The following is a 24,505-nucleotide window of genomic DNA, read 5'->3' on the forward strand; positions in this document are numbered from 1 at the left end:
TTATAAAAATACATCAGGCACAATACAACTGCAATTCTGATGATGCAATGTGAAACAAAAAAAGCAGGTGTGAGTCACTAGAGCTATACAGAGGCCAAATATGTAAACCAAATTCAGAACATAAAGCCTATGGTTTTTTAAAAGAGTTTTGAGCTCCACATTGGCCCCCAAAATGGTGCTTTATTACAGAAAAAAAAAAGAGTGGAAGTGGACCAGACTATCAATTAAACAGAAAAAAACTATGTACACCAGTAAAGGGGGATTTCTAGTTCAATTTCTCAGCTGGGGGCTAAGAAAGCCATACACTGAACTTGGGAAGCAGCAGGTGAAGGAGACAAAATTGCACTGGATCCACCAGTACCATCTCTGCCTATGGAGGACTGAATCACTCCACATGTTCCTGTTGATTAGATGGGCAGGAAGTGACAGACAGACACATGAAGTAGGGATTAAACCAACAGGTTCCTAAGGACGCTGTCAAGGGCAAAGAGGTGTGCTTCCCATCTCTGCAGCAAATACTTGACACAATCCTTCTTTTGCAGAAGGCTTGAAAACTAAAACAGGAATGAAGTTTTTACACTAAGACCTTCTGAAGACCTTTTGCAGTGCTGTTCCCCAGTAGCATTATGACTGACATTAAAAGGCTCCCCCTTCTCTGAAGGTAAAGGAGACCAGTAGCAAAACAAAAATAAAAGACAACAAGCATGGTGATGACAAAGACTAGATACACTCAATGTCAGTAGGTGAATTCTTTAGGACAGCATGTTTCCGATTACAATTAACTGAATAGTAAGAGTAGTGAAATGACATCAAATTTACCACAACAGAGAATTTTTCCCTCTGTACTTGAAACAAAAACAAAAACCTTCCGAAACACAAAAACTACTTCCTTTTAAAAATTTCCATGTGTATAGGCTTATCTGTCCCTTGTTTAAATAAATACATACATAAAGAAAATAGAAAAAGGAGTAACAATACAAAATTTGACACATTATAAACAAACGTATAACAAGTCAAAATAAAAACCCCACCACAATACTAAATACCATGTCTCAGAAAAAGTTTGGACAGACCAAGGCTTTTGATAAACAACCCAAAGGTAAGTTGACTTAGGCAATCGGAAACATTTTCCAGGTCGTGTTAGAGGTGTTAGGACATGCTAAGCTGGACACTGATCATCTACGTATCTTACCACTGAAATTTATCAAATGAGTGTAGAAGAAAGACTCGCGATGGAATTTTTCTATGTCCAATATGGTGGGCCCCTCAAGGCTACTTCTCAAGGTTTTCTTGGAACCACTTTTGTCAGCAATGAGGGACTCTAACATAGTTCTCACCATGTAAAGCTGTATCATTAAAGGAAACAATTATGGTGGAAAGGGGGGGAAAAAAGGAAAATACACATGGTACATTAGTTGAGCAACACTGAGAATTACTATCAGTAAGCGACTGCTCCACTTCAAATTGAAAACTGACACAGTGTGGATAAAAGCCTTTCAGGCAAGAGGAACTGATGCAACACCAGCCTATGCACCAGCACAGATGCCTACCCATGCCAAGGGGACCTCCACTGACACTCAGCAGCAGGACCATTTGCAGTGGAACAGTTCACCACAAAAAGTAAAAGTAATAAGTAATGTCTTACCACCAAAGTTTAAAAGAGGCGGATAGATGTAGGACTGCCTCAGAAACTTGTGTGTCACATGCAATAGCTTTTCCAATCCCAGAGACTTGAGCTGCTTCAACAGCTCAGCAGAGTTTAAGGACTCTGTCATAGTGCGAACCATGAAGAGCTAAAAACCAACAGAGGGCAGGCAGGGGAAAGAGAATCCGTTAATAAAAACACATGGGTAAATAAGGAAGGGGAAACAGAAGCAGAGAAAACGTGTTAGTTTGTTAATAATGAAAAACAGCACAGTAAGCATGCAGAGGAGGTCATACAGAAAGGTTGTTCAGAATAATCACTGCAATATGGTTCTCCCTCGAGCAAAGGGAAAAGTTCCCATTCACTTCAGAGGACGCTCAGAGAGCCATCATCTTATCAAATGATTTCACAAAGATTTCCAGTTATTACCAATTACCAAGTCATACACAGCCATTTTAGAACTGCATGAAACAGAGAAAAAAACCTATCTAAAAATTGATATATTTGACCTCTCTTCCTCCTGTCAGCCAAAACAGACAAGTGTGCCAGCCCAAGAGCAGAAAAAGCAGATAGAACCACACACTCTAAGCAGTCTATTGCAGCAGGTGAAGTAAAGCCCTTAAAGCACCGGAAAGCATACTGGTGGTAATATTTAACTTTTTTTTTCCCCAGGAAATTAGAAATCAAAACCATTTTTTCCAATTATCAAAACAAAATCTTCATTAAACCCATCTTATCACAAATTAAGCAACTTTTTATTACCCAAGATTATTCTCCATACATGCTCTCCTTCCCACAGATTTTAGGTATTAAAAGATTGTCTGCACAAACCACAGTTGCCTTTAATTTGTCACCCAAAGTGCTCACTTTCTCAGATGAGCTCTGAATATCAGACCATACACTTTCCAAACAAATCCATAAATAAAACAAAAAAGAGAATTATATGGAGGTAACAAGAACAAGCATCTAGTATGGGATTTCAATGACTACCACAGATAACACTTGAAATACCTCTTGTTTTAGCGGCAGCAGCAGACTAGATAGATTTTAGGGACCAGTTTTATCATTCATTACTGAACACTAAGAGAGATCTTGTCAGAAGTCGAATACTCTCCCATATTTTCCAGGCATTCATTTATATTTTAAACATATTTTAAAACTACTACACATCTACTGAGTAATAGGATTTAAAGAAAAAAAGTTTATCAGCCATAGCAGAGATGGCAGTCAGTCAATAAATAATTCAAATAGTTCAAAAATATTATTTAAAAAACGCTAGGAGCTCAATGAGAAAATATTTTTTCCCAGTAAATCAAATTGAAGAAATTGAACACTTGGAAAAATCATGCATAAGAGCAGAAAATTACAGTAAACCAGAGGATCTTGGTTAAGGATATATAATTTTGTAAATATAAATCAGAGTAGATTTTTAGCATTTATAAAAAACACAGTAAAACCTGTAACTTTAAAATAGTTCAGGACAGAGAGAAAACATCTCATGCAATAATTGTTGACGGATATCACAACCGCCAGACAGGAAAATACCTGAGTGCTGGAGGGTCCCACTGCACGTCTTGGGACTTTGATGTCAAAACCACTTTTGGGGTCCTTCTCTCCCCTAAGAGCTGGGTCATTGAATGGCTCATGACCTGCTTCCCAGTCACAGACTGTCTTCCTTATGGCCTGCAAAACACTGAGCACAATTCACACGACTTTAGACCAGTGTGCATCCAAGTGTGCTGATGAGAACACTTTACTTTTTTTAAGCACTCTTCCACAAGCACAGAAAGTTTGCAACAAGTTTAGGAGCTCAAGGTAACTCAAAGCAATAACAAACGATTTCACTAACAACTTCAAGAATGACACATCCACAAAATAATCCCTCCATGCTGTTTATCAAAAAAGGGATAGTCCAGAGCCCTTAAAGACCATCTAATTCCAACCTCCATGCCATGGGCAGAGACACCTTCCACTAGATCAGGTTGCTCAGACACCCATCCAACCTGGCCTTGAACACTTCCTGGGATGGGCCATCCACAACTTCACTGGACAACTTGTTCCAGTGTCTCACCACTCTCAGAGGAAACAATTAGGGACAAAAAAATAAGACTGGGAAATGTCACCAATCAGTGTTGGCAGATGGAGCACTGGAAGAGAGGTGTAAGGCAAAAGCAGCAGAAGCTGAGAAACGAGGCAGAATGCTAAGAGAGGCAGGGAATAGATCGAGTGGGATAAACATGAGACACAAGGAGAGGAAACACTAGAATCATAAAGTCGACAGTGAAACCTTTCTTCAAAATAAAAACACTAATCTTGCTTTCAGAATCACTATATTCATATTTTAAAATAAAAAGAAACAACAGGGAACACGAGACTTTCAGAAGTAGTCCTAAGAGGCTCAAGACAGCCTGGATGCTTACTTTAGCCATGCTGGCAGCCATTCGTTTTTAACTTCAGGCTTCTTCAACTTTCAATATGTATCCAACCAAGCTAATTACAAATGCCAAACAGACTAGTAGGGGGATACAGATTAAACAGGTAGAATTTAACAGCTGTGCAATTCTGCAACAAATTTACTAAGGCTTGGGGGAAAGAATATAGAAGGAGAATATAGGAGATGAAAACAAGAATGCTACCTCTGAATGACATTTTTCTTCTTTTTAATGGCTTGTCTTAACGGCTCCCTAAGTGTGACCTGGGCAAAGTCCTGAAGAGCTGCATAAATAGTGTGACGAATGGCATGATTGAAAACACTTTCCATCCGTCCCATAAGCACCTGAAGACCTTTGATCATGGCAATCACCTGCAAAAAAAAAACCCCCAAACAACTGTATTTTTCTTATTTTTTTTTAAATTGTTCAAAAATCCCTTTTTTAAATACAGAAAATTAGAAAAAAGGAATTAAGTTACAAAAGATAAAGGATAGTTTTGCTGTGCTCGTATATATTGAATGGAGGAACACATGGTGTTTCACAGTCAGCACAGAGCAGGCTGTCTTTTTGCACTGGGTAGAGAAAATGCTTAGAGAGAATGTTCTCCTTTGTATAGAATTAATCTTTGGAAAATCCCCCAAAAAAAAGACATTTATCTTACCTCAACCAAAGCAAACTTCTCCTCACTAGTATAATTGTATCTTGTTGCTCTTTCATACTCTTCTGCATTGTCAGGACAATCTTTATTAGAGTATTTGTCAGTTGGGTGTACCAGCTTCCATGAATACTGCAGTTTGCAGAGCAGAAGGGGGAGAAAAAAAGATGGTGGAACAAAAAATTTTTAAAAATGCCTGAGAAACACAAAAAAGCCAGCTGGACACAAATAACATGCTTTGAGAAATACTGTAATGTTTTCATGAATATCTGAAAAACAGTATGAAACTCTGCATAAATTCTGAAACTACTATCTAGCAGAAGTACCAAACAATAATTTCCCTAAACAATTTTCCTGAAAACCAGTGATTCTATATTAGCTTAAAAAATGCAATTCAAACTCATCAGGTAATGCACTTCAGGGTATTTTTTTCTGAGCAAATGTTGGCATAGGCAGAAGTTTCTTTTCTGTTTCAAGCACAAGAAACACAGAAACACCTCAGAGCATAAGAAAAAGAAGAAGTCCATCACACCTACACACAGAGTAGCTTCCTACTTGGCCAAATAGTCACATTTAGATTTCAAAAAACAACTGGAAAACTACGGGATTTTTTTTTGGGGGGGGGAGGGGAGTTTTAAGTTTAATAGACTGAAATGTGTGGAAATACCTGTATTATCTGGGACAATATGATTTGCACAGCATGCATTTCTCTTAAATACTGCCTTTTCAGTTACTGCAAACACAGCTCAAAATATCCCTGAGCATTGTTAGGCTGGTCTAATATCCATTGGGGTACATGAAGTGTAAAATCCTAGTCACATTTAAATACAATTTTTCACAGTTTGAGTTCAGGGAATAGTAAGATCTGGTTGACATCATCTTTGCATAAGTGTTAGTTTACGCAGCAATATAAATTTGCCTACTATAAAGGATTAATAGTACCAATTTACCTATGGCAAAAGAGAGCATCACACCCTGCAACCTAAGTGCTAAAAAGAGGACACTGAGGAAATGATTAAACAAAGATGAAGTATTTTGGGAGGCATTAAGTTAAGATGGACAACAAACATAAGTTGAAACTTTTTATCTGAACATGATGCATGTAACTAGGTTCATGGATACTGAGTGAATGTGAAGACAGATAAATAATTAGGATACTCCATATCAGAATGAATTCTCAGTTGGAGGATAGAGAGAAGGTGAACACGAATTTGAACTTACATAAGAAGTGCTTATGGGAATCCATACAAATTAGAAAGACAAAGAAAAGCAGTAAGAATACTCAAAAAAACCCTCCTGTGATGCTCAGAGAAAGTTTGTTCTGGAATGAGGGGAATAAAAACAGAGCTAAGAATGAGAGACTTTCTTCAGTGATAAAATAGGAAGATTGTCACTTTGAAGAGACCCTGGATGCAGCAATTTTTGATGACAGAAATAAAGGGAGCAAGTCTGGGAGCTGCAGAGGCCAGGAATAGGTGACAGCAACCTCTCTTAAGAGGAGAAAAGGAGAACAAGATTTTCAACATAAAATACACTGTTGATTTAAATAGGAATAGAATAATACAGGAAAAAGCATGAGTCCTACTACCTTTTAAAAGAGGCAGTTAAAAATACAGAAGAGAAAGAAAACTGGGTCTCTAGCTATGCCCACTATGACTGCACTGCACAAATTCACATAGTGCAAATTACTTGATGCCCCCTGAGACATCAGAGGTAGAAGTGGAGCAAGTCTGGCTTCTCTCATATAGTAAATCATGTTTCAACCCTTCCTAGCACATATTTTGGTGCAGCTAAGGCATGCAACTTTTATCTAAGTCTGCAGCATAAAAAGGACTCCTGCATCTTCCTCTTCAATTTCTGCCTTAAGTAGCTTCTTATTGGAAAAAAAAACAACAAAAAAACCAGTCACTTTTCTAACTGGTATCTGTTTTTAAAATAAACTATTACAATATAGAGAAACAACTCTGCAGGTTCTTTATTTCCCCTCCTTCATCTCCTCTCAAATTTTCCTTTCCCTGCATTTACTTTCCTTCTGACTAAAAGCCTAATCTAAAGCCAATGGGAGCCTTTCCATCCGTTTTTGTGTTTTAAGACTGTACATGCTTCAATTTACTAAGTGGTGATGTCTAAACATAGTCAGTTGGAGCCATTCTACCACCTCCTGGGTGACTGCCTGTCAGTGTGGATAGTTCTCACAATATAATTTTTAACAATGTTTAGAAGAAAATGATGAAGTCTTAGTCTACAAAATGTACATATCAAGAGTAACATTAAAACGCCTGCTGAAGGTTCACAGGTGACAGCCTATCCTTTGAATATAACAAGTTGAATGTACTATGTGAGATTGTACAAGCTACTGGACCTTCCAAGCAGCAACATTACTCCTAAACTCTGAGAACTTCATGTGCCTTCCTCTAAGAGTGGAGTTTGGAGCAGAAGGAGAAAAGCAGTGAAGGAAGAGGAGAATTAAGGGAACAAGATCCTTGTGGGTCCTTACAACTCAGAATATTATGTGATTCTGTGAAAACACAACATGAATTTTTCATTCCATTAAAGAAAAGCTGTTTTATTCTGTCTAACCTCACCAAGTCACCTCTTTTTCATCTGGTTATATTTCCAGATAACATACCACTTCCATGACATGTGCACTCCACTGAGAGAGAAGCTGCAGGCCTTGGAGAGAGAGATCAAAGAGCTTCCGATACTCTGCATCCGTTTTTTGAGCTTCCTGCCGACCAGACCCAGTCACCACCTAGAATATTATTAAACAGAAAAAAGCCCAACAAACCCACATCAGAACACGCTGTATCCAGCATCAACAGCCAAATTCCCACCTAGGTTTCTTTTAAGCATTAAGATAGCATCACATATGCCAACANCTGCATTAATATCAGTTTTTGCTTCCAGAGATTTACGTAGCTAAACTTCACAGATTTTGGTCAAGAGATGGAAATCACTGGTATCCCCAATGACCAAAATACTACTGCAGATGAACTCAAGACATCAATTATATACAATATACATAGTTATATGTTCTATACAGATTATATACACAAGTATGTGTATACATGTAGACTTCAGTTTTCCTTTACTAATCCCTTAACTTTTAGTTTCATTTAAATTGTTACAAGCACCTGTTTGGAGTAAGGGCTAGACAGTATATTCTAAAAAAGACATAGCAAAAGTTTTAGGTTATTTATCCTAGAAATATAGAGGGAAAGAGGCAGAAGGAGATTGCACTTTGTATGATGTGTCATTATCACGTTAAATTTAAATAGTGCAAATATAATGCAGAGAATGGATACTAGCCCTGCAGCCAGCTCCTGGCTCAGGTGATCAAGTTTTGTCATTTTCCTAGCATGTTTTCCTGCTCTTCAGATATTTAACAATAACTGCTAATGAGTGATGTGAAATATGTAGCTCTAAACCCACACACCTCACTGTTGCTGTAACGAGCCAGTTCTGATATAAAACGCATGTGGTCTTCTCTGATCTGGATCATCTGCTCACATATATTGTACTGGGGACTGCTGCTGGAAGATGTGCATGTCCATCTGTTTCAGAAGACAAAAAAACCGCCACATAAATCAGTTTTGGCAACAAACAGCACAACTGATACTGCAAAGAAAGATCCACAATGCATTACTTTTTGGCTTGTTTTTTTTTACATCTTCCTTCTCTGCTATTTGAGGCCTTTGCTCTCTTCACACCTCTACCTCTAACCCTGCACAATCCAGCAGTGATGAACGGCCCTGATGAATTCAAATAGCATTTCTTCCAAGTCTTAAAAAAAAGACTCCAAATTTTTTCTTTTCTGTTTTGGGGGTTTTTCTTTTTGTTTTTTAAAGGCTGTTGCTATGAAATACAAACCAGCATCTCTCTTCAGGTGCATACACTTAGGAACAAGACCTAAAAGGTTTGAAAGGCCAGGTAGAAGTATAGGTATAGGCTGTAAGACATATCTAGCTACCTTTGGATGTTTTTTCTTGTTTAACTATGAAGAGAGTACAGTATGCTCCCAACTATAAAAAAGGCATTATTAAATACTATTAACATGTTATCAAGAGGTAAGAACACATGCTACCAAGAACATCATGTTAAGTAGCCTCATATTTTTAGTAGCTCAGTAGGCCCATTGCTGTTGATTTTCTCTTAGCAATTACATGCAGGTTATATATTTTTTTTCTGCAGGAATTAAAATGCAAAGCACAACATTCTGAATTCATGTAACTGCATGGAGGAGAGGTCTTGGAGAAGCATAGAAACGTTCACTAAAACAAAGCAATAACCATAAACCATGAAACCATTTATGCAAAAACTGGCTGCATTTTCCAAACATTTTGCTGTGCTGCACACCTAGCCAAAAAAAAAATAAAAATCAAAAAGAGTGGGGAGACAAGCTAAGTTGCTGCTCCATGTACAATGTACACATGCCTATTTACCCATGCACTACTACTGCTCACCTTGCTTAGTAAAATCCTTCATTTCTTTTAAAGAAAGTTTCATATTTAAGGAAAAAATAAAAATTAAATTAGTACAATATAAAATTAATTTCTTCCAACTCAGGCGATAAGAAATGTCACAGATACAATAATAAGCTCAGCAGCAGAGAAATGCTTTTAAACAATCTGTTTCTTCAGTTGTATCTATTACATGAATTACATTAATAGCGAAATACCCACACCAAAAAAATGACCAGGTGGAAAATCCCATTAATTACTACAGACTACAAGGTGATTATGGAAATAATCAAGGGTTATGACTTTCCCCAGCCCAGATGCTCCACTCTGCCTCCTTCTCCCTCTTACCTGGATTTATTTTCCTCATAATGGGCACTGGTCTTAATGTATCTTGCAAGTTCAATCTGCATGTCACCAAACAGTGGGACAACCTGCAACTGCTGTACACAGGGAATAAATCAGATTAGATAAATTATTAACACAAATCTTAGTGAAAGGAAACCATTATTTACCCATAGTATAATCCAAAGTGATCTTTATTCTATTTAATTATATTTAAAATGCAAGTAGAATTACCTTTAAAATCACGTACTAAGATCACATCTTAACCAACCTTAAAGTACTTGTCTATCTTGGCTAAATTTATCCTTTTCTTAGCATCCAACTTATAGATGTTACTGACACTTCCATCCATCAGGTATAATCCAAAACCCATCACCTGAAAAAGAAAAAAATCAATCCTTTTTACAAAAGGACTTCCAGAGGTAAAAACCTGCTGGTAACATTTTAAAAACAATCTTGAAACACCCAACCTCCTTCAAACAGACTATATTTTCAAAGACCTACATTTATGAGTATTCTTTTATTATATGTATATTAGTAGTTTTTACATTAACATTAGCCTGATCAGTTATCCTTAGAAGTTGCTATTCATTTGTATAAAGGTTTAGCATACAATAAACCCCACCTCACTGAAACTAGAGGCTGGCTAATTTCAGACAGTTTTTTTTTTCATTTGTATTTACTATAACTCTGTATGTGCAAACTGATCTGTAACAGAAATTTAGATCTAACATCTCTGAGTGATTGCTTTTTCTGGCTTTCAGCGCAACTCTGAAGTACACACATAAGAGCTCCAATGCATCTAAAAAAGATCTAATTACATTTCATCCAAGTTATTCATTAACAAAGAGTTATAATCTGGTATTTACAGGAGCCAAGCATAGCCACTTACTGTTTTCTAAGCAAGCATTTATCAGACAAAAGGCCTAAATATGAAAGTCACACTGGACATTCCTGCAGACAGAAAGCAAATGCTCTAGAGTTTGTGTATGGTTTCAGGATGCTTTTATTTGGTCCTAACAAACAGAGCTCTTCAGAAGTTAAATGCTGAAGTGACTCAAATATTTGAGGCATATTTTACGTTCTTACTCTCTATCTTTTCTTCCACAGCAAGACATGGAGCTAAGATCAACCACACTTCATATTGCTTACCACCCTCTTACTCATGTACATATTCAAGCTAACAAAATTTACTTATTAATCCTAATTTTAAACTACTTGTTCCCTGAAACATTTCATATGCAGCCTCACTTCCAAAAGCTTTTTATACAAACTTGCCACATATCTAAACTAAAATGTAGCAGTTCCTTTCTGCTGTCATACTTCATAGAAACACAATTCCATAGAACTGGATGTAGGTTCAATTGGGTCAACTTCAATTTATGAAAAAGAAAAATGGATTAGAAGCTTTCTAAATACATTTAGCATGTAATATAATAAAGACAATGTGTGGGGAAAAGGAGTAATTTGAGTTATTTGGTTAATCTGGTTTCTTAAAAAAAAACCAAAACACAAACAATCGGGAATTCAAACATCTGTGTCTTGTCTCAACATTCCTTTTTAATTTTGTACCCAAAAGAAACCTACTTTCAAAAGCATATGTTTCTCACTGGGTGTTAGATACATTTTGTTTTCATAGTAGTCCACACACAAATTCACAATATCTGCAAGCAGCTCTTCATAGCCAACAATCACCTCCAACTGCTGCTGCAAAGACTGGAAAAAAAAGAAGAAAGGAGATTAGTCAACTAGTTATACTTCTTGGTGAACAATAATTACTACAAAACTGGAAGAGTTTTATTTTAATAGTTTTGTAAAGCACTGGGTAATTTGCAAAAAGACAGTTAAAGCTTACTTGTGTTATCTTGTTGTGGTTGGCAAGGAACATGGAGAGATTCTGGGATTCTTGAATGGACTGAGGATCTGCCATTTTCCGCAAGAACTGAGCAGCTCTTTAAAAACAGAAGAAAAACAGTATTTCCCCTAGCCAGGACTGTTTGTAAGCAAATCCATCCCCACTCAACAGAAACACATCCATTCCCAAATATGCCAGTGGAACTGTAAGTCATCAGCACACCTTTAAGTGCCAGTACAATAGCGTATCATTCACTGATCCTAAAGGATTGTCAACCTCAGTGTATCTTCCACCTCCAAACTCCTGAATGAAGCAGAAAAAAAAATGGGCAGACACAACCAGTACTTCTTTTGCCACAGCTTTATAACAGTGAGTTATTCAAACACAGGCTACAGACTCAAAACTGTCAAGACCCTATTTCATAAAGGAGAAGGTTTTTTAAGAAAATGGTAAAAAAAAAAAAAAGGACTTAATTTATCCAAAATATACTGGTTTGCCACCCCAAATCCCCCACTACACCCTAGTTAAAAGGTCCAATAAAACCCAAACCAAAAAACATTGGGTATATCCTTCAACTGATGCGTGCAGCTGTGGCTCTATAGATCCAAGCCACACAACCACCCAGGAAAAGTCAGCCTTCCAGAAAACAAAAGTTTGGCCTCTAGAAGCACACCTCTAAACAAAACGAAAGGGAAACCAGGTAAGTTTAGGAGGTCTCCAGGCACATCAACAACTACAACAGGTGGAGGTAGAAACTACGTCTCATGTAAGTAGAAACAGCATAGGCAAAATTGGCTAGTCATTGCCTGAATAGTTTTCTTTGTGAAAGGCCACAGATGCTACAGCTGGCATAAAGGCTTTGACCATTGTGTTCAACAGAAAATATCTGATACCATCTGGTAGCTCAAGTACAAAACTTGGCTACTGATATCCACACCCCACCCTCCCTGCTACACCCATGGTCACAATGCTCTTAAACAGCAAAGTTGAAATGTCTTAAGAACAAGTGTAACAACTCTCAGGTACAAATGTCAAAAGTGGATGCCAAGAATAAAATAGAATAGAATGAGAGTAGCACAAGTGACCAGAAAAAAAGTTGAAGAAAAAACTGTCAGAAAAAGAGCAACTGCTGCCATCTCGTGGGAGGCCTGTATCCTGACAGCAGAAACCCAGGTCCTGTTGCTCCTTTCCACTTACCGCTTGTAGGCTGAATGGTCGTTCTTCACACTGCACTTCATATTCTTCAACTCATCCAATACCGCAAACATATTGATGAATTTGCCCAGGGTGATCAGATATGCTTCGGACACAAAGTCCTTCCTTCTCTCCGCATGGCACAAGCGCCTCACCTCCCCACAAAATCTTTCAATTGCGTTTCTCTATCGGGGGAAAAAGAGAGAAGAAACGGGGAGTAAAAGCCATGACGTTTCCAGGGAAAAAGTTTCATCATGTATCTAGAGCTGGTCCAGTGAAAAGCTCCACTGAAGCGGAAAAATGTTTAAAGCATGCAGAACCAGCAAGGCATCAGCACAGGCCTTCCAACTCCATCTGTGAACTTGATGTGTGCTACAAGTGGCACCAGTAATTTTTGCCACAGAGCTTGCTTGACACAAGAGTCAAGGTTCTTCTTTGCAGATAAAGGTAATAAAAGTATAAATAAAAAATAGGACAAGGGACAATGGTTTAAAATTGAAAGAGGGTCAATTTAGATTGGGTATAAGGAAGAAATTTTTTACAATGAGAGTGGTGAGGCACTGGTTGATCAGAGGTCATGCATACCCCATCCCCGGAATTGTTCAAGACAAGGTTAGATGAGGCTCTGAGCAACCTGGTCTGGTTAAAAATACCCCTAATCACTGCAGGGAGGTTGGACTAAATGATCTTTCAAGATTCCTTCCAACCCAAACTGTTCCGCAATTCTACAAAGTTCAAAATCCCTTCGAGACAAGTGATTTGATGCTCTTTAATGAGGAAGTGTATATACATTACAAGGCAGATTATAGGTATGTTCCCTTCAAACAAACAAACAAAAAATCCACAGCACACTGTACATGCTAACTCTCAAAGTCATCCTGGCACATGTTTATTTGAGAGCTTATTTCCAAGCACACAGCAGAGCCATTTCAGATGAAAATTACAAATACAAAAGAGACAACAACTTCAAATGTAAAGAAGAATCTGTTCTGACTTTAGAGTACTAATCTGCTTGAATGAAAGGAGATTGATTGTACTCAGTAAGACCCTTCCGGTTGGGGAAGACGACAGGAAATACTACATTTTATTCGGTCTCCTCTTCCTGTGTGCTCTGACCCTCACAGGCTCTAGCTGCTCCAGCTCTGAATAATGCCTGGAAACATCCTCAGTCCATTGAAATAAATGGCAAGCTGCCAGGAGGGAGGAGAAAGCAAGACAGACTGCTATTCTCCAGCTCGGGTGGCTGGCAGGTCACAGCAACTGGGTTCACTTGCCCCAATTATAAATTGCCATAGCCAAGTTGCACCTGCTGCTCTGTTGTCCAGTCTTGTGGATCCCTCATTCTCCAGCAAATGGTTTCTGTGCTGAGATGTTTTTATGTGTACATGTGAAATGCATTATATTTCTATTTCCTTTCTTCCTAAAGTGCCAGATCTCTGTCCTCATGTGCTGCACAGGGACTATACACAATTACCTTTGATTTTATGTTGAAAGTCTTACAGGGGATTGCCTAGTGTTTAGAATAGGCACTAGAAATTCTCCCCTTCTGGGAAAATATATGGTGGGCTTTTTCTGAAGTATAATGACTAGGTTCAGTATCTGGGCACACAATATCAAGTATACAAAATATGAATACAGAATTACAAGCCTACTGACAAATTTTGTTTCCATTTCTTTTACCTGAAAATACATAAAATTCATCAGTTTTGTGACTTCTGGCTCCAGAACTTCCACAGTTTTCTCATAAATTTCAACTCTGTTAGGCTGCTCATTGCACTTGACCTGAGGATAATTAAAGACATCATTACACTGAGAACTTTCCATGCACTATCATCCTAAAGAGACAAATTTAAGACAAAAATTTCCAGGTTTGGTAATCTTATGCTTAAGCCTTCTAAGCTTAATTATGTTTAAAAAAACCCAAAATTTTAAGATTTTTCTATTACTTCACAGCAAGTAATTTAGTTGTCAAACACCTCTGCATGGTTAGAACAACATTCTTTCCACATTAAGCCACTTGCTCAAAATCATGCACTAAAATAGGGCCAGAACTAGAAATTAAAACAGATTACCTGACTTCCGCTTTAAATTTTTAAACTACAGGATATGCCTTCCTTGCATTTCATAACAAAAATGATTGCATTACAAATTCCTTGTAAAGGAAGGAGTCAGCTCATGAATAATTTTGTTTGGTTTTCTAATACATCTTAATATTCTTCCTACCCCCTGCCTGTACAACCATTCCCAGACACTTAAAGCTGACTTATCACCTATTCTCAGTGTTTTATTTTTGTATACAGATCAAGAAAACACTACATAGCTCTGACATTTAGAAAGTGACTATCTAAGTTGTCTAGAAACTTTAATGTTTAATCTGAATGTTAATTGTTACATGTTATGCTAGTTGTTAAACCTAAGTATTAAGCTGGCGAGTGGGAAGGGTCCATTCTCTTGAATGAAATTTTGACCCCAAACAGATCCCACAATCAAAATTTCCCTTCTAAAGCATATTACCCCTATACTACTCTTGAACAAAGATTGACACAAAACCCATGAGGTATTACTATAGGCACCTTATTAAAAAAAAAAAAAAATCCAACTGGTCCCCAGGTGCTAAAAGACTCCATGCTATAGCATGCCCAGTCTCATGATTCAGGAATCAAAGCAGACTCCATTTTGGAGCTCATTGACAAAGCTCTATCTGTGCAGCTCCACGCTAAAACAAGACATGCATGACAGTACAATTTTCATCCTTTACCTGAGGAATGGCTCTTGAGCAGCTTCTCCATGTGTATAACATGACTGCATATTCCTGACCTTCTTCTAGCATTTCATTCTGTAGGAAAGAATATAATTAGGCATTGTAATAAAAAAGGGTCAAATCCATGTGTCTTCCATCATTCCAAATCCTTGTCCAAACAAACCTATTTCTCTTGTCAGACTGTTTATGTACAAACACACATATATTGTAAGCAGAATGATACATCATAATGTATGTATGTAAAACAGTATTACCATAATTCATAGGCTCATCTGACATATTACGTGTATAAGAGCTGATCTGCTATGGATGTGCAGCTTGCCTATAATCCAGCAGCTAAAAAAATTCCATTTATTCTCAGTCATCTGTTTTAGCATCCACCTAATTCTGAGAGAATTCACATCATCATCATCATCCCACTTAAACAACAAGTATTTATCAGATCACTAATCAACAACTGCAACAGCTGTGCTTATCTAATGACAAAAATTATCATCCCCCCAGATGAGATTGGTTTCTGTGTTGTTCCTTCTTCCCAAAAATAAAGACACTGTGGTCTATAAGTATAAATAAAAAGGCCAATCTGAGGGCAGAGGGTGATGGGGTGGTGTTTATTTTTCTTTTTAAATTTAGGGACTCCAGATGGAATGGTCAAGGATAAAAGAGTCCACACATGCAGAGCAATATCCTTTATTACATGGCAAAGGAGAGATACAACAATATCCATACAATCAAAACAGGCTAAGGAGTCACCAAATAATTTTATAAGTAGATTGGTGTAAACACACATAATTTGCAGTAGCATGTAACCAGATGCTTTATCTGTCCACTTCACCATTTGTAAACTGGCCTCTAGAATCACAAGACATATTATTCCTCATTTTCCAAGAATGCCATGAAAAGAGAACAAGTTCAGTACAGACCAGCAGTGGCAGCCTGTAATTTTTTTTGTATCCCAAAAAAGTTACACCATCAGCAGAGATGGAATTACTAGCATGAATTCTTACTGTCTATTGTGGAACTGTTAAAACCACAGAATACCTTACACAAAAGAATGCCAATAAACCACTAACATACATACTACTCCTCAGTGAGGAAGCCAACAAAAACCTTTCAACACCATTAAATGACAGAAATAGTGGAAATTTGGGTGGATGGAAGGTAATTTTTCACTCAAGTTACAGCAGCTAGCTGTCAATAGAACTAACTAGCCTCAGAATACTGGGAAAATGCACAATGAAAGCAGGGAACCTTTGAACATCATTGGTTGATTAAGAAGAAAGGTAATTTAAAAAAATTTTAAATACATTGGGGAAAAAAAAGAAAAGCTGTACACTTCTTCATCTTACCAGAACATCTACTTACCATGCTAGAATGGACTGTAGCTTGCTCAATGTATCTTGCAATGCCCGTGACAAATGCATTTCTGTCTTCAAAATTAGTGTTGAAGTTTGGCTGCAGCGAAAGGAAAATACAGAATTAAATCTTTGGTAGCAGCATCATTCCTATGAAGAAAACCCGAGAGACCCGGTATTGCTGAGCCTGGAGAAGAGGAGGCTCCGGGAGACCTTATAGCACCTTCCTGAACCTAAAGGGGGCCTGCAAGAGAGCTGGAGAGGGACTTTTTACAAGGACATGTAGTAACAGAACAAGGGGGAATGGATTCAAACTCAAAGAGAGCAGGTTTAGATTAGATATTAGCAAGAAATTCTTGACTGTGAGGGTGGTGAGGCACTGGAACAGGTTTCCCAGAAAGGTTGTGGAAGTCCCATCCCTAGAGTTGTTCAAGGCCAGGCTGGACGGGGCTTTGAGCAACCTGGTCTAGTCAAAGGTGTCCCTGCCCATGGCACAGGGGTTGGAACTAGATGATCGTTAAGATCCCTTTCAACCCAAACCATTCTATGATTCTATGAAAAGAATTTATATATATATATATATATATATAGTCAATATTAAGACCCTTTGGGTTTGGGCAGTTGTTTGTTTTTTTTTTGAAAAGCAGGTACTCTTTCCTAACAATGGAGAAAGTCTTTTTCCTGCAATGACAATATACCTGGTAAAGAAGAGATGATGGTGGGGGTTCAATACAGGGTTGCTGATCTGGCAATGGTAATTCTTCCAAGAGATCCACATTGGACAAGGCATCCTCCAGTGTTACTTGAGCAGTCATTTTGCACCTGGTTAGAAAATACATACATACATACAGATATGTATATGCACATACATATAACGTTGTGTGTGTTACTACATACACAGTAAACATATGAGTAATATGAAGAGCAGAGAACTACTTATACTGTGGGAAATGGGAAGTTTCCCTTCAACCACAATGGCAGAGAAATAGTCAAACAGAAACTCAATCAGTTTTAGTATACAAGTTTAAAAAAGACTTTTGGAACTAACAGTCTCGTCCTTACTTTTAGGAGTTGAGAAATGTTTCTCTTCCCCCACTGCTGCACACCAGAAACAAACCAAAAATAGAGGAAAGGATGACCTCTAATACTCAGTTTGAGCCAAATGTGCTATCAAAACCTTATGCACAACTACTACACCCAGACCATCTTCAGGAGACTAGCCTGTCAAAAGGTGCCAGCAGTCTCCAGTGTTTCATTTCCTGGGACATCAGGATCTGCTTTGGATAGTTAGTGATAGAGAAGTCCAAAACCCCTCAGGGTCATGGCAATCTCCATACACCTTCAACTGCTGTCACTGCATGGGGTTTTGAACCAAGAACAGCAATGGGAAGAAATCTGGGCAATCCGTGACCAGTGACCATGCACTGGAACAGACTGCCCAGAGAGGCTGTGGAGTCGCCCTCAACGGAGATGTTCAAGAACCATCTGGATGCAATCCTGTGCAATGTGCTCTAGGATGACCTGCTTGACCAAGGAGGTTGGATCAGATGACCCACTGTGGTCCCTTCCAACCTTATCCACTCTGTGATTCTGTGAAATTCTAGGAAGAAAGTGTGGGGTGGAACAATTTAATCACTCACTTTTGTATAATGATCTACCCATTCTCCTCAGTGGAGTAAAAAGTTTAAGGTAACACCTCTAATCAAGCTGTTTCTCTTTTTCTGTAGGGCTTTGCAAGTTATTTTCCTTCACTTACCACAGCAAAATCAAGCACTTTGGGTAAAAGGATCAGCTGAGCACTGCCCCTGGCTCTAACCAGGAGGGAAGGAACACTGAAGCACCCATATCCCAGAGGAGCAGGACCCTGCTTGGCATGTGTCACCCCCGTGGAACCATGACGTCCCCACATACAGGGAGGGTGCAAGCAGATCCCAGAGCAGATTTAACAAAAGCTCACTGCAAGACAGCTGGCATGGACTGGCGATGCCACCACTCACTGCACTTTTATTGGCCTGGCAGAATTATCTCCTCACTTTCTCTTGCCTAATTTTAGATTCCTGGGGGAAGGCTCCACTGAAACAGCAGCTTTACCTTCAAAGAGGAGCTCAGCTGACAAAAAAACAGAACCAAAACCCAAACCAAAGGAAAGGAAACAACCAGAAGTGATTACCTATCTACCTCCAGAGACCAATCCTGTGTCCCAAGCAACTGCTGCAAAGCTAATGTACTCCAGATGGAGAGAGCTCACCAACAGCTTTACAAACAATGAACAGAAAGATCCAGGGGCCTGTTTCTTGAAGCCCTGGCCCAAACCTTGCTTCCAGCCTGAGCATATGAGTTTTTGTTAAAATAACTAAACAAACACCCATATTGTGCAATCTGTGATCCTTGCCAAAAAAAGGATGAAGAACTGGACTGACAGGAGTGCTGGCTGGCATTCCAGCACTAGGATGCTTGCACAACACCTGCCTACACCCAGATCGAGCTCCAATACAAGAGCCACATTTATTCTCAAATTAGAGACCAGCAAAAAACATGGCATCCTCCCTTCCATAAATGAGCACATGCCAAAAAAAATTTAATGGTTGGTCAAAAGTTCAGTGAGGAGGTCAGGCTGAATAGTTTTACCCCAGAGGAAACAGGGAGAAGAAGTCAGAACATCTACAGATGAGTCTGAGTACCTATACGTACTCTATATATGAGTCTGAGTATCCACAAATTCAAACTTTAGCTAAAAAAAGAAAAGAGCACAACACTTGAAATAGGTTACTTTAATTGAGAGGCTCCTTCCAACTTGAAACTTTTCCTCCTCTTAGCCTCTCTGTCAAAGCAGAAACACCCAATTGTGCAGCTGCTCCAGGATGTGGTGGTGGGACCAATAGGCACATAGCCCTCTCTCCCACTGGACAGGCAAATGGCCACAAAGCATTGGTTCCAAGAAAGCACAACATGCTCCAAAACCCATAGCAAAAAACGTCTGGCCATTCTACACCAAAAATTACTGCACCTATCTGTGTAAAGGGGAACTGTCATTGAAACCAAGGAAAGTATCAACACCCTTTCCTCAATCCACACATCTTCCTTCTCCTTCTAAAACGTGGTCCATCAATGACTCAGGCCCCTGCTGCAGAACAGCGTCAGGCATTCACAAACGCCAGGCTCCTGACTTATGTTTCCTCAGCACTACAAGCAAATATTCTGAAGATGTGGCCCTTAATCCCCATACATCCTATTTCAGAAAGCATACCTGCACACTTTTGGCCTCAATATTTACAATTGTAATCCTCCAGCATCAGCTTTCTATGTTCAGACTATCTGTGGAATTTTTTTTAAATACTCGAAAAATAATTTAAAAATGGAAATCAAAGTCCCAGCTGACTTACACTGCCATGTAATTAATAGCACAACTCTGGGAATGCCTCACTATCAGACCAGAGGCCCAACCAAGAAACAAAAGCTTCCTGCTGTCCTCTGGGTTGTGAAAAGAAATACGGGAAGGTACATTTTTCCAAGCCCTTCAGCATGATTTCTCTAAGACAGATCAGCATTTTTCAAACCAGGAACACATAAACCATTGGACACAAATGTTACAATGCAGTTACAAACATCTTCTTGTTTTGAGGTTGCTTGCTGACAGCTCCACTTCGCAGTTTTGCCAAAGGTATCCACACATCTGGTGTTTCCTTGGCCAAGTGCAATGCTCCTGTTCTTCTAGCCCTTCTACTCTGTACCTAGCAAGACGTGAAAGAGGAAGCAGCTCCTTCCCACCCATCTTTGACACTTTTGCAAATGTTGTGAGGGAGTGATTCATGCTTCCCTTCTGCCCCCTGAGAAGTGAGCAGCACAGGTTTGACAGTGGCAACAGTGCGGGGATGGCTCAGCTACACTCCCAACTGTGTTAGCCAGGAGACAATGTACCACAGCCAGGTGACGCCACTGCACAGTCCACGCCACCTCCTTCTTTGATGTGGAAGACCTGGGATCAGGACAGAAAAGATTTCCTTGAAGTTCAGGGGTTTTTTTCTCCTTTCTTTGATGCTGCTGTTCTTGATAAAACAAGTTCTAAAAGACAACGGATGTTTCTAATGTATAGTGATGAAGGGTTAGCAAAACCAGAACGTTTTTTCCCCTCTAAGATCAGAAAAATTAATTTAAGAAAGGTAAAATTCCCAATTCCTTAAGAGGCAAAACTCCTTTGCCTCATTCACTATGAGTTTTTAACAGCTGAAATTACTGGGAAGGAGAGCTAATACTTTAACAGACTCCTTTTTGGCAGAGAACATAAGAAACTTCAAAGACCTACTTAAAAAAAAAAAAGTCAGATTAAGAGTTTACCTAAATGAGAACAGACTAAAACGCTGTAATCATACTGATCATTATAGATACACTATTAAAATTGCACAAGTTGTGAGAATTTCTTTCTTTCTAAATTCCTATAATGCTGTGTGTTTTCAGTTTAGTACCTACCTGAGATTATCCAGGACAGATTTTCTCAGGTAGAAGACATGTAAGTATTACTTCTGAAATAATCCTCCTTTTATTTTTGGTATCTTTGTACTATGACCCATCATTACAACAATAAAGTCAAAATGCACTCCAAGAACACAATTTCTTGGTCGTACACAACTTAATCAAAAAACGTTCAATATCTGAAATCCTCCCTTCAGGAGAGAGAATCACACAGATCAGCAACCTGTCTTGCTAAATTTTGGTGTTAGATGAGCAGAGTCAGCTTTCTAAGCAGGAGAGAGCAACATCTGTGCTTTTTCTCAGTTCCTTTTTCTGGATTTCAAAGCAAAAAAATCCCTGTCTCTGAACAAGCTTCAGCCTTACAGTGCCAAGTCCCACCATGTCTAAGGATCAGAGGTATCAGTCTCAGGGTGTTTTGGGAAAACATTAGTGGAAGTATGCTAAATTAAGATATCCTTCTTTTTCTTCAGTTCTGAAGGAGATAATAAGCACCAGGTGGGCCTGACCTGCTCAGAAGACCTTGTGAAGAAGGTCACTGAGCTGCCTCTGTCACACTTTGCCCATGAGAAAAATCCAGCCAAAAAAAGGCAACTGATCTTGAAGCTCCTCCAGCATTATTTACATTTTAATTTAACTTTCAGAACTGGATTATTATTGAAACATGTTCACAAAAAAAGAGTTGCCAATCTTTTTTAAATGTCCTAATTCTGTACTGTTGCTCTCAGCCATGCAACTGCGTGGTAAGCAGCACCCTGCTCACAACATTGCTTTGGTATTTAGAGGAGATGATTGTCAATAGAGACACCATTTCCACATCTCCATCCTTACAGAATGTCAAAGCCTTTGCAGAAGATCTATATTCTTAATTCCAAGTATACCAGAAAACAGACAGCATGCATCTCCCAGCCCTGCTCTTTTGGGCTTCTTGAAGCTTCAGATTATCTGGAAGAAAATATGAACAGGAACAAATTAAGGAGAAAAGTGTTTTGGACCAAAAAAATTACAGAACTAAACAGAAGAAATAATAAAAAATGCAGAAGGTAAGGACTGACAAAGGAGAGAATAGAGAAGAGAGCATTAAATTCAAAATCACTGGGAGAGAGAGGACTACTGTAACACTATTCTGCTCTCAAGCTTAAAGGTAAAAAAAAATCTCCCGAATTCTAGAGAGTTAGGTAGCTATATGAAGAAGTTTTTAAGTTTTCTTTCAGTGAAAGAGTTAAGCAGGACAGATTATTTACTAAAGAAATGATCAAAACACAAGTCAGGCACTCAGCCTATAAATAGCTAAAACAGGAAAAAATACGCTTATGATACGAGATAGTTCTTACACATGTTCAGCAACGGTGCACACAGTCCAACAGATGTAACTTGTAGCCAGCAACCAAATTAAAAAATAAATAAATATGGGTAAAGCAAATGAACTTAAGTAACTGTAGCCTTATTGAGACCTTATTATAAGTGCAGAAATCACCACACAGTTCCTCTTTAGCCTTTGGCCAAGACTTCTCCAGAAATGTCCTCTAATCATCTTAAGAATCTATCCAGCTGAGCTTTAAAAGGACATTGATTCCCAACATAAAAGTTCAACCTCAGATAACTGGGTTTGATGATACCTACTTACTGGTGAAAAATAAAGCCCTTCACCACAAAAATTATCAAAAGCAACTTTATGGCTGTGTTAGACAAGATCAGGAGATGATGAGGATGCTATCATGTTATCACAAAACATTTTAAATAAAGCAAAAGATATAAAGCAATAGGTATATTGAGTATCTTGAAAACATACAGGGAAAGAATGGGAAATAAGTCCTTGGAGAGTACACATACATATGTATTAAGATTGTCAAGTGAACATTCCCAAAGAAATCAGAAAAACAGTATAATTCAGTCCTTTAGTTATAAAAAAAAGGTAGAGAATATCAAACAACAGTGAAAGCAACTTTTCTTCAGAAGATAAAGACACAGCAAGCAGAGGCATTTACTTCATAGCAATCCTTGCTTTACTTTTTGGAAATAGGACTAATAAAGTTAAACTTCCCTCAAATAAACAAAAATAGTTAAAATCTAAATCCCATTGCTGACAGGCATTCTTTTCCTTTGCATCACTCACTCAATGGTTTGACACCCTGAGATTACCTAAGCACCCTCACCCTGAAATCTTTAAGCATTTATCCTCACATGACCATCAGAGTGGTAAGACAGCAGTCTTCCCACTTGAAACATGGTAGATTGCAGCAGGGAACAAACTGGAGACAGATTTCCAGGTGGTTTTTGCTGTCAGCTTCTTACAGCACATCTTTTGCCATACTGCTGCATACTGGAAAGATCTAGAGATGGACGCAACTGTGTCTATTCCTATCACATGCTCATCTGATGTTCTGAAAGTTGAACTTCCCTGGGAAATGAAAGAAGGGTTTTGCTGATACAAGATCTGAGGAGTGAGCAGTCAATGCTATGGATGATACCTCTCCCCAACACCAATATCACACATGGATGTGCAGCACCCAGGGCTGATAAGGTTCATCTCATTTAGGTAACAGCTCAGCTGTTCAGGGACAATGATCTTCTTCTATCATTAACCTCCAATAAAAATAAAAGTATAAAAGAGACAATGTCATAGAGCAATACACTTTCTTCAGCTTAACTTCAGCTGAATTACCAGAATGTCCCTAACAGTCTGAGACCAAAATAAGCATCTTTGTTCAGCTGGGTCCTTTCGCTGCCCTGGCATGAAATGCTGCAGCAAGCTAGTAGGGATAGATGAAAAAAGCAATGGATGAAATAACTTTCCTTGAATCATTCATCCCAATTTTCTCATTGACTGAAAAAGGGTGTTGAAAATCGAGGCATGTCCCATCTGCTCCTGAATGAATATCCCCACGGCAGTGAGAGCAGAGCACACATCTCAGAAAAAAGAAAAACAACAAACCAAAACAAAAATAAAAACAAAAATAAGAAATTCTCCAAAGCTTTTTCTTTCAGTCATTTAACCACAAGCTCCAAGAAAACTCGGACTTTAAATGAAGCATGAATCCATTCAAAATGCAGATAGTTAACACTTCAAACAGCTTGAAACAGTTCAGAAAAAACACATATCACCATCACAACTGCAGGGCAAGTTCCCACCACTCGAGAGCAGAGTTTGGGGCCTCCAGTCCCAAAGGGCTGAATCAGCAGTTCTGGGCCACAGCTGGCAGCCAGGGGCCACACACCACACTCTGAGCTGGGATCAGCAAAGCCTGGCCTGCTCCAGCACAGTCTCTCTCTCTTTCCCCATTGTGGAAGAAGTTACCACAGCACGTTCAGCCACGTGTTCCTGCAATTGCCCAAGTG

At 38.7% G+C, this 24,505-nt stretch overlaps 1 protein-coding gene across 3 annotated transcripts in view; it reads right to left on the bottom strand.

Annotated features, from left to right (window-relative positions):
• CYFIP1 (cytoplasmic FMR1 interacting protein 1) overlaps nucleotides 1-24,505 on the bottom strand; it is a 74,816-nt gene that overhangs the window by 39,602 nt on the left and 10,709 nt on the right. The window contains exons 1-15 of one of the 3 annotated variants that reach the window (XM_017818449.1): nucleotides 17,398-17,514; nucleotides 16,710-16,799; nucleotides 15,342-15,419; nucleotides 14,264-14,365; nucleotides 12,587-12,768; nucleotides 11,390-11,486; nucleotides 11,122-11,250; nucleotides 9,806-9,910; nucleotides 9,541-9,632; nucleotides 8,169-8,286; nucleotides 7,362-7,484; nucleotides 4,739-4,864; nucleotides 4,282-4,448; nucleotides 3,191-3,338; nucleotides 1,193-1,346 (exon numbers count right to left, since the gene is read on the bottom strand). In XM_017818449.1, coding sequence (XP_017673938.1) covers nucleotides 1,193-1,346; nucleotides 3,191-3,338; nucleotides 4,282-4,448; nucleotides 4,739-4,864; nucleotides 7,362-7,484; nucleotides 8,169-8,286; nucleotides 9,541-9,632; nucleotides 9,806-9,910; nucleotides 11,122-11,250; nucleotides 11,390-11,486; nucleotides 12,587-12,768; nucleotides 14,264-14,365; nucleotides 15,342-15,419; nucleotides 16,710-16,799; nucleotides 17,398-17,514 — 1,828 coding nt within the window. Of the gene's footprint in view, nucleotides 1-1,192; nucleotides 1,347-1,645; nucleotides 1,794-3,190; nucleotides 3,339-4,281; nucleotides 4,449-4,738; nucleotides 4,865-7,361; nucleotides 7,485-8,168; nucleotides 8,287-9,540; nucleotides 9,633-9,805; nucleotides 9,911-11,121; nucleotides 11,251-11,389; nucleotides 11,487-12,586; nucleotides 12,769-14,263; nucleotides 14,366-15,341; nucleotides 15,420-16,709; nucleotides 16,800-17,397; nucleotides 17,522-24,505 lie in introns of those variants that run through there. The other 2 variants (XM_017818450.1, XM_017818452.1) reach the window with 2 other exon arrangements.

This window comes from Lepidothrix coronata, unplaced genomic scaffold (genome assembly GCF_001604755.1).
Source record: "Lepidothrix coronata isolate B3197 unplaced genomic scaffold, Lepidothrix_coronata-1.0 Scaffold68, whole genome shotgun sequence".
Classification (NCBI taxonomy): Eukaryota; Metazoa; Chordata; class Aves; order Passeriformes; family Pipridae; genus Lepidothrix; species Lepidothrix coronata.